The sequence below is a fragment of the Schistocerca americana genome, chromosome X, assembly GCF_021461395.2.
Source record: "Schistocerca americana isolate TAMUIC-IGC-003095 chromosome X, iqSchAmer2.1, whole genome shotgun sequence".
Taxonomy (NCBI): Eukaryota; Metazoa; Arthropoda; class Insecta; order Orthoptera; family Acrididae; genus Schistocerca; species Schistocerca americana.
The window spans coordinates 467013786-467038305 of NC_060130.1; the positions used below are offsets into that span (position 1 = coordinate 467013786).

The following is a 24520-nucleotide window of genomic DNA, read 5'->3' on the forward strand; positions in this document are numbered from 1 at the left end:
GAAGGATCATTATGCTAAAAAGGGTATGGTGGAAAATGAGTCCCACATTTATCAATCATCTTTTCAAAAACTTTATCTTGAAGATGCACACAGATAGGATTATAAGCACATGAAAAACATTAAACATAACTTTTTTGCACTCATCTATCGATCTTGGTTTTTGAGATATTTAATTTTGAAATCAGGAGCTCCTTCGCTAGACAGCCTGTATAAAAAAAATTCATAAGTAAATAGTAAGAAGTAACAACAGAGTGGGCTTCCAGGAATGAGTGTCTCAAGTAAAATTTCGTGTAGGACCAATTGAAGATCTTGTTGCTGAAGATAAATACAATGGTAATTGTGCAGAAGGATTTTTCAAATATGATGTTGCAGTTCACAGTAGCACTGGACAACCAAAAGCACATGAGGCATCTGCCTGGGAAAATTTCATTTTTGAGCGTTTGGAAGCAAATGAAGGAGAATGACAGTTCACACTCTACAATATTCTGAAAATTATATTGGATACTTCCTAAAGATGAAGATGAAACAAAAATGACTGTTCTAAAAGTTCTATGAAGATTTGTTATTCATTGGAAAAGTAAATCATCTTAAGAAAATCATATGTGCTTTCGAAAGACAGGCTATTCCACCTTAATGAACATGCAGTATGAGGCCAGAAGCGAAACACAAAAAAAAGGAACAGAACTGAATGGTTGAAACCACTGCTGTAATTATTGAGGGCATTAGATCATGAGTTTATGGAGTGGAGATGTATCTCCCTTCAGACATGTTCTTAGATAAAGTTGAAAGTGGCATCCAAAGTCACTGAAATAATTTTTTTGGGTGATCATTTGTCCAAAAAAGAAAGAAGACCATTCAAATCTAAAGATCACAGCCAACTGCAGGCACACTCTGTTATTTCAGCTGCAAGACTGAGATACTTTGTTGTTAATACACAACTAGGTCTTGAGAAAATGGTACATAAAAAATATTTTACATTTACAGAAAACCCACAACAACAACTGACATTATCTTAAATGCAACCTCAAACTACCTGCAGAACCACAAATAAGCAGCAGTCAAATACATGTTAAACAGGCTGAACAGGAATCCCCTAATCATTTCTGATTATCAGAAAGAGCTAGCCATTATAAAACAAATAGCACTAAAATGGACACAAAGAAACAATGATAGATAAACTAAACAAAAAAGTAAAGAGATAAATAATGGAAAAACTAACTAAACCACACTAACTCATACTACTTGCACCACAATAAAAAAGGGCATACAATGACCTACCACAACAAATTCACACATAAAATAGGTAAAATATTCAAAAAAATAAGGCATAAACATTGCTTACAAAACAAACAACTCAATACAAAAGCACATCCCAAATTTGAAATCAAAGCCAGACAGATACGAACAATCTGGTATCTATCAGCTCAGTTGCAGAGACTGTGAAAAGATATACATTGGAATGACTGGCAGGACATTCCACACAAAATATAAAGAACATAGCACAGCATTTAAATATGGTACAAACCATTCAACATTAGCAGATCATCTAAAATGAGAACACCATAAAGCAAGCAATATTGTAAAAGTTATGAATATTATAAAAATCAGTAAAGACAGACACCTCCTCCCTTTCCAAGAAAATTTCCACATACAAAAAGCATTAACACAAAATAAACAGTTGCTCAATGACCAAATAAACATTGGAAATCAGACTCTATATAAAATAATTGATGAAATTGCATGAAAAAGAAAAGAGCCTTTTCCATTCTTCACCCCCTCCCATTCTCCCATAACCCCCCACCCCACTCACAATTTCATTTCATTTCTTGCTCCTCACCAACTCCTCTAACTCACACTCCATCACACTGCTATAAACTTACATCTGCTCATCAAGGTTTTTCCCTCCCCTACACTAGAAAAAAATCCCACAATCACTATTCCTTCCCTACTCTTACGTAGTATATAAATAAACAGAAACATAATTAAATATAACTACACACATACTATAATCTAATAAAAAAAAAGTTGTAGGTCAAAGACAAAGAAGAGGAAAGGTTATGTTGGCAACATTACAAAACACAAACCACAACAAATACCTAGGAGTAAAAAAACAAACAGAATACAGTGTGGTGCATAAAAGTGTGTTGTGAAAAACATAAGAAATGCGTAGTGCTGCAAAACAACGTAAAATTAGACCAAAATTATCAGTGTCTAACACAATGATGAGCTAGCAGAAGGCATTTTCCAATGTAAGCAAGAAATCAAGAGAAAATCACTGTAAGTACAAATCAACATATTCTTAATGAACTGCTTTTTTTTATCAAAAAGCAAATCAAAATGTAAATAACTTAAATACAGACCACTGAGTGTGCTTTACCTTAATAAATTGAAATGCGCTTGGTGAAAAAAATCATGCATTTTTGTAATTGCAATGACAGAACAAAAATACCCGCAAGAATGGATTAACAGATCGTGTAGATATGCTATCAGCTTTTGAATTAACTACATAATGACAACAGACAGTTTGATGTAACCAGTATGCTAAAAACAGTAGACACACTCTACACAATTCCTTTATCCAGTTTTTGTTCAACAATTTGGACATCCATTTGACAAAATTAATAATAAACATACCAAAAGACATGTAAACAAATTTTTGTCCTTTGTTTAATGTTATTCTGTTAATTTTATTGTTTCCAAAATTGTTATATTGATGCATGTGATATCGATTAAAAAAATAAATGGCAATACTTATTTTACAGTTACATTTCTCTTTCTTAGATGTTTTGAAAACCCCTTTGATGCTTTACTACTTTCTCTTATAAAATTTTGCATCAAGCTAGTCATGTATCTCATATGGCATGTATTATACGATGGGCTTATTTCAATAGTGGTACAAGTACATTTTTGTTCATTCTGAGATACAGGGTCCTAAAGTTAAATGAGCACTGAAAATTCTGCAGTTCAGATACCAGAAATATTCAAGCATATGGCTTCTTGCTAGAGATGAACCTTTCTTTCTGTTTGTTTCAAATATTCATTTCAGAAAAGCATCAAAGACAGAAAAGTGGAGGTAATGGACTTGTACCACTATTGAAATAAGCCCTTCATATAACTGTAGAAATAATAATAATAATAAGCAGAAAGGAAGGAGGAAGGGGATTCATCGACATAAAAAACCTACATTATGGACAGGTAGACAATTTAAGAAAATTCTTTCTAGAACGAGCAGAAACTGGCAAAATACACAAAGCAATCACTCATATAAATGCATCGGCTACACCACTACAATTTCATAACCACTTCTACAACCCTTTAGATCACATAACATCAACAGATATGAAGAAAGTAAATTGGAAAAAGAAAACACTACATGGCAAGCACCCGTATCATCTAACACAGCCACACATCGATCAAGACGCATCCAACACGTGGCTAAGAAAAGGCAATATATACAGTGAGATGGAAGGATTCATGATTGCAATACAGGATCAAACAATAAACACCAGATATTACAGCAAGCATATTATTAAAGATCCCAATACCATAACAGATAAATGCAGACTTTGCAAACAACAAATAGAAACAGTAGATCACATCACAAGTGGATGTACAATACTAGCAAATACAGAATACCCCAGAAGACATGACAATGTAGCAAAAATAATACATCAACAACTTGCCATAAAACATAAACTAATAAAACAACACGTTCCCACATACAAGTATGCACCACAAAATGTCCTGGAGAATGATGAATACAAATTATACTGGAACAGAACCATTATAACAGATAAAACAACACCACATAACAAACCTGACATCATACTCACCAATAAAAAGAAGAAATTAACACAACTAATCGAAATATCCATACCCAATACAACAAACATACAGAAGAAAACAGGAGAAAAAATTGAAAAATACATCCAACTGGCTGAGGAAGTAAAGGACATGTGGCATCAGGATAAAGTTGACATTATACCAATTATACTGTCAACTACAGGAGTCATACCACACAATATCCACCAGTACATCAACACAATACAGCTACATCCAAACTTATATAAACAACTACAGAAATCTGTAATTATTGATACATGTTCAAAATCCCGAAAGTTCCTAAATACAATGTAACATATACCGTACAGTTAAAAGGAAGTCACGCTTGATGAAGGTCCGCGTCACTTTCCATTTTTAACCAGACCTAATATCTGAGAAAAATAGAAATAATAATAATAATAAAGATGGATTGTAATATTTCACACACCAGCCATTTCTCTCTCTTGCATAATAATAATTAATATACACATATAAAAGACACTCACCATTGTAATAACAATAATTTCTGCAGTTTCAAGGAACCATAACAAAGACAGTAGTTCTGAGCTGCTGCCGTGTGAACAAATGATTTTTTATTGTGTCCAGCCTCAACAATGGGTGACAATTAGTATGTATCTGAGTGGTGTCTGTTTTGTCAGATATTTCCAACACAACAGACATCACATGAATCTACACATATTTAGAAAAGGAGATAACAGCTCCTCGATGTTTGTTGCAGTGCAGATGCATGAACATTGTCCGAAATCCTGAGGGAATCAGAATTTGTGAGCAGAGAGTTTAATGGATGAGAGATGCTGCATTGTAGCATGTGATAAGTTAGAAATTTGATTCAGTCAGGGATCATGTCTAGATGGCCAAAGCATTTAAGCAGCTGCTCATGAGAAGTGGTACATCCAGGTTTGAGTTCTGGTACAGCGCAAATTTTCACCACTGCATAGCACAATGCCATGTGCAGCTAGCCGTCATGATTTCCCACCCATACTTCTTTTCATTTACTTTCTATTCCTATATCTCATGTTTACATGTGACAATTAGGGTAGCCCTCATGCAGGGACAATGCTACCTGGACTTCATTTGACTCCATACTAACCACATTGCTTTAAGGCTCAAAAAGAGAACACGACAAGTGGTATAACCCAATTTCACAGAAAGTTTGCTCATTGGAAGAGGAGTCACAATACGTGAACACATATCCTGGCTTATCCATAGATACTCAACTGTTCATGAGAAAATAATGGTCAAAGCTTTTGATGAAATTTAGATGCCCTTAAGGACACAATAATCTCAGCTGAAATGGTGGCACAGTGCCTGGGATTGTGGCTTCTAACATTTGTGCCTTATGTTTGAAAGTCGATTATTGTTTTTATTTTTTTTTATTTTATTTATCTACTCATGTCCATAGGAGGTTACTACACAAAAGTGTCTTTTCAAGTTAGGGGATACAAGGGCATTACATTAATTGCAAAATCACAATTTGGTTTCACAATAAGGGATATACATTGTTGTTCATGAAAAATGCAGTCTTCATTAAGATTATGTTTTGTAACTGACTGGCCAGTGCAGTACTATGTGAAAGGATGGAATCTCTTAGCATTTAAGTAGACAATCAATATAACCCATTTAGCTTACCACACCAAGCAAAAATTTTTTTGGTTAGACTAAATGGATCCTAAAATGTCAAAGGAATTCTAATACCATTATTCTGTTGGCTACAACACTTAGAATGACAATGTGTGCAAAGTGGACAATAACACTGCAGGGAGGAAGATCTTTGAAATGAAATCTGCGGCAAATAATAAAAGGGATATAATGTGTTTTTTTATAGATTTAAAGTGACAAACAACATATAGAGCCCTTGCAGTGGGAAAAATAAATTTATTTTTGACTGAATACCAAAAAAATGGGCCATACAACTTGAACAAACCATAGACTATTGATCTGGTGATTCTAATTTAATTGTTTCAAAGTGTTATATGAAAAAGTTAACACAATGAGTTGCCAGTTTGTTTCCTGTAACTGCAATCTTACCTCTTTTTGTCTGGCCTTCAAATGAGAATGGTTAGCAACTAAAAAATTCATTAAAAATTCAGTTATCTATTCACAGACAGGTGGCTCTGACCAAAGGAAGTGTTTAGCAACTGGCAGGCTATATACAAGTGGTAGTCACGAATTTTTAATAACAACCTAAAAAAAAGGTTACATGATAATTTTTCAGTTTGTTAGCAGGTACATGTCTGTATAGTTCTGGAACACAATGAATCTACCATGCCAATGCCACAGTACCACTGCACACCATAGAGGTGCCAACAGAAAATAGCACAGCATATTGATGAAGTGGAATATTGTTACAGTAATTCAATATCAGCAGCAGTGAAAATGATGCAGGAATCCAGAAGACTTAATTATTAATGTGCTGTGGCATTTTGCTTTGGATCCTCTAGTGGCAGAGAGAGACAGAGAGGGGGGGGGGGGGAGGGAGGGAGGGAGGAAGGGAGAAAAAGAAACATTGAGGGGGCCAGGGAGAGAGAGAGAGAGAGAGGGGGGGGGGGAAGAAACTTCCTTTTTTACTTTATTTTATTATTCCCTTTTTTCAAGGTGATAGTTAAATCTTTTAACTATTCCTCATACTTGGCACATGCACGGAAGAAAAAATGAAGAAATATATAAGTTTGATATCCCATCACTTATAGACCCATTACAATCAGACCACAAGTGGTGTGTGAATTGCACATGACGTAGACATTGTTTTTTTCAAAGGGACAATCTCAACATTTCCATAAAGTTATTTTTACTTAAATCAGAATAACAAAGTGACTGACATTTTCAAAATTACAGAGTAGTAACATGAACAAAACTGAGCATCCAGGTGTGTGATGGGGTGATACTGTATATTTTCTTTAATCAATGGACATGATAATGCTGTGACAGCAACAGTTGTGTTGTTACTCTTAATATATAAGAATGAATGTGATTTGCAGGACTGTGATAGTCACATCATTTTCAGTGCACTTTCCCTGCTAGCTTACGCTGAGTAAAACAGTGGAAAATCCATGATGGTATGTAACAATATTATGAGAAGGAAAGTTGCAACTCACCATATAGCATAGATGCTGAGTCACAGATAGGCACAACAAAAAGACTTTCACAACCATTAAGGCCTTCTTCAACAATAGACACACATACTCACACACACAACTGTTGACTAAATATTGTTATGTTGAGTAAATATGTCACACAGGGAAACAAAGACCATTTTAAAAATCAATTACAAGAGTTATGTTATTGGCTTCAAGAATCATACTCAGTTGCCTGATTCATCAGGAATCTGAAATAAGAAAACAATATGACAAAGATGAAAAGAATAAAAGGCATTACTAGGATCACCCTATGATGGGCTGTTGCTGTGGTAGGAATCCCATAAACAATCAGCAGTGAGTCTGTTACTCTCTCTTACATATAAGGAAGAAAGAAAAATCACAGTTTATCATCCTGTTGATCATGGGGTCATTAGAAACTGAGCACATGCTTGGACAGGAATGGAAATCAGTTCTGTCCTTTTCAAAGGAATTTTATCAGCATTTTCCTTAAATGATTTAGGGGAACCACAAAAACTTAAATCTCAATTTTCAGGCATGAATTTGAACTGCTATAATTCCAAATGCAAACCCAGTGTCTCACTACTGTGTCACCTCACTTGAAAACTTAAATCTGGATGATCAGATGGGGATCTGAATCTTGCTTCTTGCAAATGGGAGACCAATATCCCAAAACCACTGTGCCACTACACATCATGGTACACGGCAAGATGAAAGGCTGTAACACAGAAGTAGCAAAGGGAAGGCTTTGACAAGTATAGTCTAATTTAGATGTAAAACTATGAGTAAATCCTTTTTCAAGTATAAGTGTATTTAAGAAAAGGCAAATATATGGAGTAATGAAAAAGAGCCATTACGAAACTACAGAATAAACTACAGAATTAAGAAAAACAGTAAGAAAAGAAGAGGGCCACATACAGAATATGAGTAAATGCAGAAAAAGAACAAATAATAGAAAAAAGGAAAATCAAATGAGAAAAATAGAAAATGACAGAAGTACAAGGTGTACAGCTTTGCTTCCGCCATTTGCCAACAGATGCCAGGTAAGTAGCAGTCGAAAGAAACAGATCACAGATGTCAGGCAGTTAGCTTGGACCTTGGTCAACATAATCTCATTCAAACATTAGTCAATTTGTGTCTGCATCATAAAGTTGTTCTCGACTGAAAATGTCAGTTTACGAGTCTAATTCTCGTCATTTGTGGGAGGTGTTACTGTTTTTTTCAATATGAATAAAACAGCGGCTGACTCTCATCTAATGCTCTCAAGTATGTATGGTAAGGATGCTATTAGTGAAAGAATGTGTCGTAAGTGGTTTCAATGCTTCAAGAATGGTGATTTTAATGTTGTAGACCGGCATAGTGGTGGAAGAGAGAATGTTTTCAAAGATGCAGAATTGGAGACATAGCTGAGTGAAGACTTGTGTCAAACTCAAGAAGAAATGACATGATTAGTGGGAGTGACACAGCAAGCCATTTCAAAATCTCTCAAGGCTATGGGCATGATTCAGAAAGAAGGAACTTGGGTCCCGTGTGAGCTGAAACCAAGAGACGTTGAACGGTGTTTGTGAACAGTTGTTTCAGAGGCAAAAACAGAAGGGATTTCTTAATCGCATTGTGACCAGGGACAAAAAATGGGTTCATTATGATAACCCTAAATGCAAAAAAACGTGGGGATATCCCACCCATGCTTCCACGTCGATGGCCAAACCAAATATTCCTGGCTCCCAGATCCTGCTCTGCATTTGGTGGGACCAGCTCAGCGTTGTGTACAATGAGGTGTTAAAACCAAGTGAAACAATCACAGGTGCTCATTATTGAATGCAATTAATGTGTTTGAGCAGAGCATTAAAAGACAAATGGCCGCAATACAGCAAGAGGCACGATAAAGTGATTTTGCAGCATGACAACGCTCGACCCCATGTTGCAAAACTGGTCAAAATGTACTTGGAAACATTAAAATATGAAGTCCTACCCCACCCGCTGTATTCTCCAGACATTGCTCCCTCTGACTATCACCTGTTTAAATCAATGGCCCATGGCCTGACTGACCAACACTTCCAATCTCATGAAGAAGTCACAAATTGGATCGATTTGTGGATCACTTCAAAAGATGAACATTTTTTTTCGACATGGGATTTATACACTGCCAGAAAGATGGGAGAAAGTAATGGCCAGTGATGGAAAATACTTTGAATGATACATGTGTAACCAATTTGTTTTATTAGAGCCTCAAATGTTGGGGAAAAAATGGCAGAAGCAAAGTTGTTCACCTTGTAAATAAAGGTATAAAATAAGTACTCTTTCTCTCTGCAGTGGAGTGTACAGTGTTTTGAACTTATTCTCAGATTAAAACTGTGTCTTGGGCCAGGGATCAAACCTACTACACTGTTTCGAACATATTCCCAGATTAAAACTGTGTATTGGGCCAGGGCTCAAACCTGGGACCTGAGCTTTTTCAGATAATTCTGAACCATCAAGGCATGGCTGCTGTATATCTTACTGGACAAGTTTGGATCACTCAGTTGATAATAGTATTGCTTACAAAAGGCAAGGTTCTGGATTTGAGTCCTGCTCCTGCAAATATTTTCAAGTTTCAAGTAACAGCAGATCAATGCAAGTATAGTCCAGAGATTCAATGTAAATAAAGTAGAAATCTTAACAGTTTTGACATTCTGGTGTAGGAAAGTAGAATAACACTCTTGTATTGCAGAGTATGTTGTACAGTTTTGTACTTTACATCATCTGTGACTATGCCCTTTAATTTCTACAGAGTGGTGATGGCTTTCAATCAACGACACATCTGAATCCATATATCTGTCTTCAGTCTTTGACATTGTGCAGCAGCTTTAGTGTTTTTACCATCCAGTGGGGCATTTGAACATGCCTGTAATAAACTGTTTATCAGCTGCTATGGAATATATTGTCTTTGGTAAAACTTAGGATAGTGACATTAGTCAAATAACTGGACATATGGAGGCTTTTAACCAGTCATTCTTCCTGCAGTCCATATTGTGACTGAAATGTGAAAAACCCTAACATGTCATACCATGCACTTCAATTTAGGTTACTGAATACATGTAGATGTACAAGCTGAAACCATTTTCCCTGAAACCCAAACAATCCTAATATGAGCAGTGTATTAATATGCAATAATAAGCATTTCTGTGGCAATAAATGTATTCTCATTTTTTCCATAAACTTAGCGTGCTATGATTTCCCCATTGGTAGCATGATAAAGTTGAAATGCCAGTAGTATTATGGTTGGTGTGAGTAATGGTAAATAATTTGGTATGAGAATCCAGTTTTAGGACTGTTTTAGCCCAAAAACTTATATCTATGCAGTCATGGGAAAAATTGTATGCAAGTTTAGAAAAAGCTTGCTTGCACTGCACATATGACTTTAGTTTCCAAAAAATTTCTTACCCTCTTTTACATTGTTTTAGGATTAGTTGATAAAGCAGTTTGAGTCTGTGGAATTTGGTTGCATTGTTATGGGACAGTCTGGGTTTAACCAGAAACAGACATGACTCCAAGCTTTAGAACTGCTTATTGCACATTTATTAGTATATGATGTAGCCAAGGATTTAGTTAGACTCCATGTTGGGCACTATTTATGAAGTAATGGAGTTTGCTCAAGCCAAGACTCATTTTTAGTGAATGACTTTAAGTTATAATTCCACTTAAGGGAGACATTAAAAGAAAGTAACTCCACAATCATTTCCATTGGCATCCACATCATCTTCTGCAATATGATGTCATTTGGATATGGTAAGGAGGGTTTGGGGAAGGCACAATGCTCCCACAGCTGTTGTCAGCTTTCCAGAGCTTGAAGCTGCTACTTCTCATTCAAGGAACAGAGGCTGAATGCATCTGTTCCTGTCCTACCACCAAGGAAAACTACCTTCATGTGGCAGGCAGACACCCTGACCTCTTGGCTATAGAGGCAGACCCGAGTGTGGATTTTGCAAGGTAATAATAAATAAAGGGATTAGGGATATCAAGTCCCGAAATGAAATTAGAGTTTATTTTCACAGTATGTTATGTTTGGGCCACGGCTATGAATTTCAGGTACCCTTTATGAAAAAGTTAATATATCTCCACCCCTATGATTAAAATGATAAAACAATAATAATATGTTTATTATATTAGTGAAAACTCTTCGAACTGCTTCCAGGATCATTAGTTATTGTTACTCTGAGACAAACAGAACACTGGGATGTGGAATGCTGGAGTGCGTGTTGTTTAGCCATCTCTCAGCACCACAGCTTGTGTGCAGGAGTCAGCTGGGATTTTCTCAGTGGCTGCATGACGTGGTCCACAGTGTCTATAGCCTTGGCAGAGACAGATTTCTGGCATTAGTGCAAATGTCTCCCTCTGACTGTCACTGTGCAGCAAATCAAATTCTTGAATGTTGTGTGAACTGTCGTAAAGTCCCTTCCATGAAGGCTCGCATTGAAGAGTCTACCCTCAAATTTTGCAGTGAAATCTATCACACAAAGTGAATCTCTCCCCTTGCACTCGCAGGTGTGTTCATACATCTGATGAGTCATCTCAGGATCTGCTTCTGGTAAACTGTTTCATTTTGCAATGGTTTTCACAGATATTTCATAATGTCCTCTTTTTGTGCACTAAGATCACTCATACACTTGCCAGGAAAGTTTTACTGTGAAAGCATTCTTTTCTTGTGCCAAGTAGTATTTTTTCAGATACCTAAAAATTCTGTGACCAGCGAATATGTCATTTTGACAGCTTGGTCTTTGAGAACTGCCTTTTGCCTCCGAACTGTATGTGATCCTACAGCTAGCTATAACACGTACTGGCACATCTCAGTCCCATCTGCCAATGACTCTTTGAGTCCCTCCTGTGGTGTGGTAACTTTCTCATCTTCTCTGTCTGTGGCTTTCATTGAACATCTCCAGACTCCTAACAGCTATCAGCAGCTAAGGTGAGCTGTGCCTGGGATAGTACTGTGGGACGACAAAGCTTTCTCCCTCTGTCCCTGTACAACAGGCATCCTACTTCGTGGGCAATAGGTGTCTCATTTGTCTCTTCACTATAATGTCCTGTCATTAGCAGCACTTGGATTTTGTTAATTGTTTAAAATTTTGAATGTTTTCTATTTCACATTTCTAACCCTATATGAGGTACACAAAAACAGTACACCAGTTGATAACCTTCTGAGACAGACAATTTTTCCTGTACTACTTCAGATTTCTTTGATAATATATTCATTACCTCTTATTTTGTTGTCAGAGAATTTGTTAGATTGTGTTCTAGTATGCATTTTATGCGTGTGTAACATTTCAACAGTTCTGTGTTATTTCTACACTTGAGATTTACCTTATCTTATTTACCACAATACCGGTGTTTGCAGATGGAGCATAAACCAACTCTTATGCCTTTTTTGGAGCACATATTACATACAAAATGACCATATATTAACAAATCAAAATTATATGTTTTAGAACTGTCTTATCTGGTTCCACCTAGCATACATCATGTGTAATTAATTCAAGTGAAAAATAAGCAAAGGCAATATAACTACACAACAAATAATGATGAAATGTAGTGCAGGACCATTCATATTAAGCTTCTTACGGTTTTCATGGCACCAAAACTTGTTAACCTATGATTTACTTTTTATACTTTATGTATTAAACTAACACATGTTTGGAGTATCTTGAACTGAGCTTGTACTTACCATCACATAGTTGCGAAGATATGTTATATTTGTAACCAACAGGGCATCTTCCCAAATTCATATCACTACCATCATCACCTATACCATCCCCTGTAAATGAGATCATCATAAATGAAGAGAAATTTCAAGAAAATCCTAAAATGAGATAGTTCACAAGTATTAATTAATCCTGCTAGAAAAGTTTGGTTCCAAACAAGTAACATATAAAGACAAGGAAAATATTTTTCAATTATCACAATTTTTTAAAACTATTAAATTTGTGTTCATTCATATCTGAAAACAAGATTTATTTTTTCTCTTGAAGCATTTATTGCAAACGAAAAAGCATGTAAAGATACTGAACAATATTATAAAAAGTATAGTTGCTACTCACCAAATAGCAGAGACACTGAGTCGCAGATAGGCACAACAAAAGACTGTCACAATAAAAGCTTTTGGCCAACAAGGCCTTTGTCAAAAATAGATGACACACACACACACACACACACACACACACACACACACACGTAAATGCAACTCACACACACGACTGCAATCTCCGTCAGCTGAAGCCTCAGTTACTGAAGATTTATAAGATGTATAAGAAGTCTTCCCCAAACTTCAATAGTTAAAATATGGGCAAATGAACTATATCATTGACATGCTTTCTTGAATATGACCCATATGGTGTCAGTCACAAAACTGCAATCACAGGTGATAACACCAAGAATGTCAGTACTAAGAAAATGGATGACCAAGGAATAAAAGCATATAAAATAGCTACCACCTCAGGCAAATTGGAAGAAATAATGCAGTACACTTTTGTAGAAGAATAGGCCATGCAAAGACTTCCCACAAGATGAGTATCGTATTTGTTGATGCTAGTCAACAGTTTTAACTGGTTTGAAATGAACCCAACTGACTTTATACAATGATTGACTACTGCAGATGACACATGGGTTCAACACAGCATGCCAGAAATTAAACACTTATAAAAACAGAGGATAGAAGCCACTGATGTTGCATTTAAAAAAGCTGATTCCATCAAGTGGACTGCCTATGACTAATATTTACTGGAATATAAAATGAGTTGTTATGTCTATTGCATCACAACATTTAGAATAACTGGTAAATACCATAATGGGGTCAACAAAGGACAGACATTGCTATCTCTGAACCTGGGTGGATACTAACTATACAAATACTTTGCAAGAAACTGTAATAAATGATTTCCCATGGGAAATAGTCAGAAGTTTTATTAATAATGACTAGCAGCTAAAGGTGATCTTCTTTGGAGGGTCTGATCTGTCAATAGGCTGTTTTTGATAATTCACTTCCAGGCAATGTAAGAGAAAAGCAACTTTTGTCCAAGTTATTTAGATTTGACATACTGCTTGGGACTAACCAACACCCTCTGAACAAATGACACATAAAATGAAGTGTAAATATTATCTACTCATCAAAGACATGTAGGACAAAGTACACTGATCTAAACTGGGGCTAAAGGAATGATTTAGGTCCCCTGCCATGCTCCTAAGGAACATACATGCCTATATTGGGGGTGCTAATCAAGAAAAATAACAATAAATAGTGGGGTATGCTAGAAAAGCCATGGAAGCTGGTTCGAATACATTATTCGTAAAGGCTAACAACTACAGTAAAATTTAATAAGTTACTACCGCTTAATCAGGAAGGCCCTCACTCATGGTGGAGTCTTTGGACAGGGCAGACTACGAATGGCTTATGGCCTTTGTTCCTTGTCACTTGGTGGTAAATGGGTGGTGCAATCTAGGAATGGCGAGTGGCTATCTGTATACTAGCTTGGTGGCAGAAGTTCCTAGGTCAGTTCTGTGTGTGATCTGGGTACAGCAGTGGAACATTCAGAAGAATAACACGTGAGGGTGGCTTTATGTGTATGGTAGAAATGTTCCACCATGCCGTTAGCTGCAAGGTGGTAGCTGGTGGTATGGTTGAAACTGGAGCCACAGGTGGCTGTCAGAGATCTGAAGAGAGTTGAGGGAACAGGTGCCCACAATCTGTAGTGATGTGTGGGCATCCAAAGCAGGACACCCAAGTCCGAACAAAGGCTGCAGCCACAGTTTCAGCTGAAATGGCAGGGATAGGGGTGGCCTCCAGCAAGCACATAAATCTGTCAGTAATTATCAACAGATACAGTTATCCTTTGGAGAAGGGTAGTAGGTATCTGTATCAGGCTTTGTACAGCCGCAGTCAATGGAAGCACTTTGAGGAAATACAGCTTGGGAAGGTGGCATGGAAAACACAGCAGCACTCTTCTTGTTAAACAAACCATGACAAAACACTGACTGCTGTTCATGCATACTCCGGCAAAGTGTGCCAGATGACGACGTGAGCCAAGTGGTGTTCTGTGGGATGAGCTGCTGAGAGCATGGCTGGGAGTTGCTGCCTTACCGAAGTGGAAGAAGAGGCTGCTCGAGTGACGGTACAACAAGTGGGACATCTAGAAAGTGTGGCCATCTAAGCTCTACCTCTAGCAGAAGTGACCAGCGAGAATGTTGGGAGCTGTGGTGATACCTGGGCTGGCAAGAGCTTGGTTGATCACTGTTTTTCAGTCTGTCTAGCCCGTCGTCTATTGCTACAGCTGGAGATGATGGAAGGAGTCACCACAGGGCTGCATAAAAGTGCACTTTTGGTACAAAAACCACTGCCAGGCCAAGATATTTTCTCATTGATTTTGTGATATTTCTTTTAGATATTGCTATAATGAGTGAATAATATGAAGGCATGTTGAAAAGTAATGTCTTCAAATTTTTTATGTGAATATTCTTAAAGCTTTTTACATAAAATAAATTTTATTAACATTCTACATCTTCACTCTCCATATCTACTCATCTGCAGCCATCTGCCACTAGACAACTCTGAACTGTAGCACGTAACATGATGGTGTGTAATGTAGCTATTTTGGTGCGTGTGAAACAACACGTTGTAATGTCAGTGCCAGACCACACAAAAGCACTGCAACATCTGCGACAGTCAGACGCTTTGGGTTCACTATCATCAATCATTCTCCATACAGCATCAACGTGGCCTCATCCAATTTTCATCTGTTTGCACAACTTGAAGCATCCCTTTGAGCACCTCACTTTGATAGTAATGAAGCAGTGCAAGGAGAGGTGTGATTGTGGCTCCGTCAACAATGTCAAACATGCTCCAGTGCTGGTATCAACAATGAGGTCTCCCAGCAATTAGAATGCCTGTGTTGAGAAATAAACATGTAGACTTGAAGACTAAAGATGGAGAGTGTTAATAAAATTTGTTTTAACCAAAAAAGCTTTAAGAGTGTTCACATTAAAAAATTTCAGAGGCACTAATTTTCAGCACATCCTTGTACTTCAATAAGTTAGATGCCAGCACTTTCACAGATTGATTACAAAGCTATCACAATGTACAACTTTTAAAATCTTTGTTTGTGTTTTATGTTTAGGATCTGATATTTTTGTAATTAATAGTTAACAGCATCAATCAACAGCTGAGTATTAAGTGTGCCCACTGCTGTGAAGTGTTCTCTAGTTCAGGAATTTTTTTCTTCATTGAAGTACAAGAAAGGGGTGCACACAGCCTTGTAATGATAGTTAATAGTGTTGACTGAAAAGCCTGGGAAGCAGACACTCATCGGGAGATCCATGTGCTTACTTTCACCTCCATACTGCATCTGAATGTCATCACTGTCAGAAGATGACATGGTAGCTGTACACCAGGATGAGACTGATTGACTGAGGGGGTTATGGGACTAAATAGTGACATCATCAGTCCTGCGATTCAAAAGTTACGGGTCAAGCTATAAAGCGAGAAAGTTAAAGCACACACAGCAGAAGGCAGAAAGGGCAGGCCAAATCTAAAACCTTGAGCAACAGAGGAATAAAAGAGCAGTATTTGCATGGGGGAGTGGCCATGGGTCCCAGACCCAGAAAAGATGAAGAGACACCCCAACAACAACAACCCTGTCCCCACTACAGGAGCAAAGCAAAACCTTATAACTCAAAATAAAAACAACTTTCATGTAGGAAACTGACAACCAGTTCTACCATCCATGAATTGTCTCCTAAAATTAAAGACAAGGGATCTGGAAGGCTATACTTAGTATGAAGAGTCAAAAGAAGGGGACATTCCACCAATATATGGGATACCGTCAGTCTGGCTCCACAGTTACATTAAGGGGGTTGGCTCATTACACAAGAAAAAACAATGTGTGAGCCTAGGATGACCAATGCATGGACAGAATAAGATAGTGGACTCCCTCCAATACGAGTGGAAGGAAGAGCACCAAACCGCAGTAGTCTCCTCAATTGTGTGGAGCTTATTACTGAAAGCAGTAGCACACCAGTTGTCATTCCACTTTTTGGCAAAGACAGATTTGATGTGCATCCACATATCTGCACCTGGGATCATGAGAGGGAATGGGGAGGGGGGGTAAGTATCTGCCTCTCTAGCCAAATGGTCAACCAGTTCATTCCCTGGGATGCCCACATGACTTGGGACTGTAAGGAAGACAATGGAGCAGGCAGCACAGCCAGGAGCAGAGAGGAGTTCATGGATAGCAAAGACAAAAAGGGTGATGAGAGTAGCATCGGTCTATAGCCTTGAAGCTACTAATTGGATTGATACATATTAAAACAGTGTGGAAGGAGGCCTGAGAAACAAAATGGAAGGCTCTGTTAATGGCTAGCAGCTCTGCTATGAACACATTACATGATCCTGGTAGTAAATGGTGTTCCATTCCAGTAGGAGACAGAAAAGTGTATCATACCTTATTTACTGTTTTAGAACCATCAGTGAAGAAGATCGTAGCACCCTGGCACTCTTCAGGCATGGAACATATTAGGTTTCAGAATATGATAGGGGTAACATAGACTTTAGGACCCTGGAATAGGTGGGTCCTAATCTGTGGTCAAGGCACCATCTACGGGTTTGTGTGTGTGTGTGTGTGTGTGTGTGTGTGTGTGTGTGTGTGTGTGTGTGTTGGAGGGGGGGGGGGGGGTGCATGAAGAAATACACAAGGGCGCATTCCAGTGGGTGGGGATGGAGATCCTGACAGAGGAAAGTGAGTGAGATGCATTCCAACTAGCAATCCCATCCAAGAGCAGTTATTAGGAGGGAAAAATCCCATGTTTGCAAAGAGGACAGGGTACACAGTATAGTCAGGGAATCATCGAATAATGATTGTGTAAGAAACCAGGAGTTGGCTGCATCATATTTGTAAAGTGGGAATCCCTGCTTCTGCGAGGAGACTGTCGACAGGACTAGAGTGAAAGGCACCGATAGCCATACACACCCTACAATGATGAAAAGGGTCAAGTAGTTTCAGAGTGGATGTAGCTGCTGAGCCATAAGCCTGACAACCATAGTCTAATCTGGTAGAAACCAGAGCATGCTAAATATGGAGAAGAGTACCATGTTCTGCACCCCAAAATGTGTGAGCCGGGAGGTGGACAGCATTACGTTTCCACGTGCAAATAGTCTTCAAGCCATGTCAGCTTTTTACCAAAACTAAGGCCCAAGAAACAGGGCTGTACTACAACATCTAGGCACTGGTTGCCTAAATAAAGTTCTGGATCAGGGTGTACTGTGAGTTGATAGCAAAAAAACCATAGCCAGCGTTTTGGAGGAAGAAAGCTGGAAGCCATGGGAGAGGGACTATGCAGAGGCCCATCGGATGGTGTCTTGGAGCTGGTGTTTGGCATATGTTACTGAATGGGATCTGCACCAGATGGAAAAATCATCAACATACAATACTGGGGAAATCAGAGGCCCAACAGAGGTTACAAGCCCATTGATGTCAATGAGGAAGAGTATTACATTTAACACAGAACCCACCGAGAGATTGTTCTGCTGGATCTAACGGGTGCTAAGTGAAGTGCCAACTCAAACCCAGAAGAGCCAGCAGGATAAGAACTCATGGATAAAAATAAGAAAGGGGCTGAAAAGCCTCAGTTATGGAGGGTAACTAAAATGTGATGGCACCAAGCTGTGTCATATGCCTTATTTAGGTCAAAGAAGACTGCGACAATGTGTCAGCAGTTAGTAAAAGCCTGTAAGATTGCTGTTTCCAATCTGAATAAATGGTCAGTTGTAGATCGTCCTTCCTGGAAGCCACACTGATATGGGGCCAATGGCCCTGAGATTAGAGTGCCCAACATAATCAGAAGCTAACCATCCTCTCGAGCAGTTTACAAAGTATGTCGGTCAGGCTAATCGAGTGATAGCTGTCCAGAGATGTTGGGTTCTTCCCAAGCTTAAGGTCGGGATAACTATGCTGTCTCGCCATTGTGAGGGGAAGACACCTGTGAGTCAGATGTGATTGAAGACCCTGAGGAGATGTTGCCTCTGGGTAGTGTCCAACTGTTGGATCATTTGGTTGAAGATGGAATCTAGGCCTGGGGCCATGTCATGTGAAAAGGTAAGAGCCTGCAAGAATTCCCATTCAGTGAAGCGTTCATTAAAGGGTTCAGCTTCATGAGAGATGAAACAGAGGGGGGTTTGTTCAACTTAGTATTTCTGCCAGAGAAAGATAGCACTATAGGAAGGGGATGCCCATACTGTTGCAAAGTATGTCGCAAAGCGTTCTGCAAGGACCGATGGATCAGTACACAGAGCACCCTGTAGGATAAAACCCTGGACAGTTGATTGTTGCTGGTGGCTCAGAAGGCTATAGGGCTTGGATCAAACCTGTGATGAAGCGGCATACATCCCCAGGGAGGAAACACAGCACTCCCAGCATTCCCTTTTACTCTGCTTAAGAAGGTAGTGATCCTTAGCACTGAGATGCTTAAATGTGATCAGGTTGGTCTGGGAATGGTGTCATTTTAATCATAACAGTGCCCATCGGTGGTCCTGGATAGTGACTGCTACATCCTGGGTCCACCACAGTACCAGCTGACAATGAGGGGGACCTGTGGGTAGGGGGATAGCAGTGCCAGTGGCATGAAGAAAAATGGCTGAGATGTCTTGCACAACTGTATCAATGAAATCCAAGAGAGAGGTGTCAAAGTGCACATTTGAAGTATATAAAGGACAATTGACTCTGCAGAATGCCAACCATGTGGGCTTGTCTGCCTGGTGGCAGCAGAGGAATGATAGAATCACAATGATCCTCATGGGGAGACCAACATAGGAAAGCCAGAAGAGCAGGGAAGATGATCATGAGATTGATAGCAAAAAAGGTGCTGTGAGCAGTGCTGAAGTGGGTAGGGGAACCATCACTGAGGATACACAAATCATAGTCTGTAATAAGTTGGTCGATTAGAAGACCCCTATCTGTCAAAGTGGCACTCCCCCACAGGGGATGGTGTGCACTGAAATGCTCAAGGAGAAGGTACAGGAGTGGGAGTAGCTATATTAAATGGTGACTGCTGGGGTTGTTTGCACTTGTACTGCTATTGCTTCCAGGTTGGTATGAAGTGGGATCCAGTCAATAATGACATTGGTACAAACCAAACTGCAAAGCCCTTCAGATGCTATCCCACAGCCAGCACAGTTCTGACAGAACATTAGCAATGAAACTTTGGAGAGTGGTCATTGCAGAAGTGCACTTCACGAAGAGCAAGACAGAATGCAGAATAAGAGGAAACAAGTTGTTGTATTTCCGATAGGTGACGGTAATATTCATTGCAATTCCAACTTATTATCATGTAGTGAGAGTCCAGATTAGACATAAAGAAGTAAAGGGGGGTCATTCACCTTGTCAACGGTCATCACCAATGAAAATGGGGTGACATCCATAAAAACTGTGTCAGATTTGGAATTAAGAGGAGGGGGAAACGCCGCCACCCCCCCCCCCCCCCCCCTCCCCCTGGGATGCCCAGGAAGCCTCGTCATTAGATTTGCGCTGCTTCTTATTCTCTCTCGGAGGGTGGGAGGAGCAGTAATGTCCAGATTGGACAGAGAGCAAGCAGCTTTGGTCCCTCGTCTGACCTGAGGCTGCAGGCTTCCGATCTTGAGAATGCCAGGGAAGATGTTCCAAGAGGGAGCCCCATCCTTAGCAGGAGCCAGAGAAGATGATGTCTTGAATGTATGGTTTGACATTGCACCTGTATACCATTACCTTGACCTTCTTGGGCAGGGTACCCCCTCAAATGCCAGACTAAAAGCACCAGTGTCTAAACAATGATCCTTTGGGCCTCTCTGGACACACTGGATGAAATTAATGCCATGTCATTCTAGATTAGCCCCAAGTCCATCATCATACTGGAGGAGAAGGTCCCTATGAAAATTTACACCCTTTGTCATATTGAGTGACTTTTGAGGAGTGATATTCACTGGGAAGTCTCCTAAATGGTCACAGGCATGAAGCAATGCTGACTGATTGGCACAAATTGTCTTTATAAGGAGGAAGCCAGATGTCACCTTGCTTAAGGACTCAACTTCATCAAACTTGTTTTCAACGTGTTCCACAAAGAAAAGGGGTTTGGTGATGGCAAAAGTCTCCCTGTCTCAACTTCATCAAACTTGTTTTCAACGTGTTCCACAAAGAAAAGGGGTTTGGTGATGGCAAAAGTCTCCCTGTCTGTCCTGGTACAGACCAGGAACTGCAGAAAGGGTTTTGCCTCATGCCAGCAGGCCTGGCTCTCCTCTCAGGGGCTAGCCAAGGGGGGAAATGCCAGGTAGATAGAAACAGGAACTGAGACAAAATTGTTCCTAGGAAGAGACACGGCCGTGGAAGACCGGCCATAGGGTTTAACATGTTTAATGTACTAAACGTCTGACCTGGTACCACCTGCTCTGAAAAGAGGCTCATCTTGTGGGTGTCACACAGCCACAGCAAGGCCACCTGGCAGGACAACTGTTGCTGGGAGTTCTGATGCCCCAAAAAGATGGGCATCCACTCCTAGGCTCAAAAGAGATGTTCTCAATGCAGGTACTAGCAGTGTGATTCCTGTTGTGTCAGGGGCTCAGCCAGATGGTACATAACAGCCCCACCACACAGACTGGCTACTGAGCTGATGACCTAGCAAGGAGGTGAAAGGGCTGTGGCAGGGAGGGAAGGGAAGGGGGAAAAGGGAGAGGGAAAAGGGAGAGGGAAAAGGGAGAGGGATATGGAGAAGGAGAATAGATAGAGTGGGAGAGGGACCCATGGCAAAGACAACAGAGAGGGAGTTCCTCCCCATCTGGCTCACACTACAGATTTCAGATTTGGAGATGGATGTCAAACCCACGAGGACACCAAGAAAGAGAGGCCAAAAAATGGAGGAAAAGCAAACAAACCAAAACTGCAAGACAAAGCGAAGTTAGGAAGATAGCCAGGCTGACATAAATAAGAACACCAAGAGAGGGAAAGGAAGGAGCAAAGGGAAAGGAATAAGGACAGGTAGGGAGAAGGAAGAGGAAGGTAAAGCAGCTCAGAAAAGAAGAAAGGCTGTAATAGCCTGGAGACTTGTGCATGCCACACATGTACCCACAAAAGAGCTGTGGGCCGCCTTGGGGGCCAGGATGACAGAAACCCATCTATAGTGAGGCAACATTCATGAAATTAGGAAGGAGAAAACACAGCAACATTTTTGTAGGGGAACCAATTTTGGAAAAAGGGATTTAAGAATTGGGTCTTCTGTATGTCATCATGTCTGCCTTTATAGGTGATCAGATAATGTAGATGACTCCCATGCAGGGGACCTAGATTCAAGTCCTAGTACTGCCAGGGTTTTTTCCTTGGTAGGAGGACTGGAACCGGTGCACTCAGCCTTGTGATGTCAACTGAGGAGCTACTTGAATGACAAGTAGTGACTCCAAGGTCTGCAGAGCAGACAACCTTGGGCAGACTAGTCTGCTGACCCCACACCCCTCCATAATGCATCCAGCACTGGCTGAGGATGACATGGCAGTCAGTCAGTCCTGATTCGTCTTTCTGTGGCCACAGTGGAGGAGTTTTGGATTTTTGCTTTGTCTGTCATTGCCACTATGTTTACAGAATATCTACAAAGACAGCTTTGATCGATTACTGATTTAATATTTAGCCCAAAAGTTCTTAGGATCTTCAGTCTGGTTGGCAGACTGACTTGCACTTTCAAAGTTGTTGAAAACTTCATTATGGTTCTCTGTACACTAATCCTGGCTTCGTTCAGTTTTTGTTTGTCTATGAGACAATTTGAAGTGAAGCTCTCTTTGCTCTTGGATCAACTTTCTAACACAGACGTCAAACCACAGCAAGTATTTACCATCCCCAACTTCACTTAGCACATACCTGTCTAATGTGTATTGTACTACAAGGATTGACTGAAAAGTAATGCCTCCACCTCCGTAACTCTTCAACAGTTGGCAGCATTGGTATGCGGCAGGTACTGGCTTGTACCATATAGCTTCTTCTCTACAGTTCCAGTTGGTGGGAAGCCTTGGCATTGAATGGTTGTGTTGGTACAATGTAAAATATGGAACCCTGCGGTCAAAGCAATTTAAGCAACGTGCAGTCATTGAATTCTTGACAGCAGAAGGTGTCACCCCAAAGTAGATTCATCAGAGGATGAAAGCAGTTTATAGTGATTGTGTTGATGTGAGTACTGTGCATTATTTGACAAGTAAGTTTAAAGATGTTGAGGTGGGAACATCTGACCTGCGTGACAAAGAAAGAGTTGGACATCCTGTGACAGCGACCACCGTGTTTCACAAGCAAAATGTTGACAAGATTGATTCAGCACAATTGTCTTATCATCCAGAGAGAAACTGCGAGCACAATCAGCATTTCACAAGAATGTGTGGGTCACATTATTGCTTTGCTTGGCTATTGGAAGATCTGTGCACGACGGGTACCCCAGATGCAGAACTTCAGAGACTGAATGTCACCACCATATGGCATCCTCCATACAGTCCGGATTTAGGACCGTCTGACTTCCATCTGTTCCCAATACTGAAAGACAATCTGCAGGGACATCATTATGCTTCTGATGAAGACGTTGAGAGAACTACGAGACTGCGGTTGCAGAAACAGAGTGTCAACTTCTTTCATGACAGCTTCAGAAAAGTTGTTCATCATTGGCAGATATGTATCCAATTGGCTGGTGATTATGTGGAAAAGTGAATATTGGTAATAGAAGATCACATTCTAAGGTTAATTTCTGCATTTAATTTATTAAAATATTCCCATCCAAACCCAATTAATGAAGGTGGAGACATTACTTTCATTCAACCATCATATACTCTCATATTTTGTCCATTTATATTCAGTATTTTCAGTCTCGGAGATGACTATTTCGTGTTGACCACTAAGATAACCTGCAACCTATTTCTTGTCACATTTGTATTGCAGAAGTATCTTCCTACCTATCTTTAAATTCCTATTAACAGCAACATTCAGTGATGCCACAATGACCTTCTGATCACTAATTCTCTGTTCTATGTTAACTGAGTTGAAAATTAAAAAGCTGTCTATATGCAAGAGATACAAGATGTTACCTTCATAAGACAGTTAACTGTTCAAGATTATTTTCAGATAAGGCATTTAGAATAATGTCATACACTTCCCTGTCCCTAATACCTGTCCTACTAACTCAAATCTTCCAGTCTGGTCTACTATTGCATGACTGGGAAACTTCTCCTTATTTTCCCTCAAATGTTACACCACTACCAATCCTGTGTCCTCCTGAGACACATCATGTAATCTGCTACCACAATAGCCACATTTTACAGTACATCAGTACATGTCGTGCATGCCTGACCTATTAAGAGAAGTCCTACAATTCTCCAGCCAATATCAGAGATCATGAAATCCGCATACAACACTAAAAGAATTGTCTTAGCCTCTGATTCATACATTCAACTTGGTTCCAACCAGAGGACCACAATCAATCCTAGGAATGAGCCAGTCTTATGCACCCTGTGCATAAGGCTGGCTGGCTTCAACAGAGAAGCCAGTAGCCCATAAGAATAGAGGATGACC

General features: G+C 39.7%; 1 protein-coding gene across 5 annotated transcripts in view; it reads right to left on the reverse strand.

The window, feature by feature from the left end:
* LOC124555780 (fibulin-1-like) overlaps window positions 1-24520 on the reverse strand; it is a 630166-nt gene that overhangs the window by 336598 nt on the left and 269048 nt on the right. For all 5 annotated transcript variants that reach the window (XM_047129834.1, XM_047129832.1, XM_047129833.1 and 2 more), the window contains exon 8: window positions 12640-12729. In XM_047129834.1, coding sequence (XP_046985790.1) covers window positions 12640-12729 — 90 coding nt within the window. The remainder of the gene's footprint in view (window positions 1-12639; window positions 12730-24520) is intronic.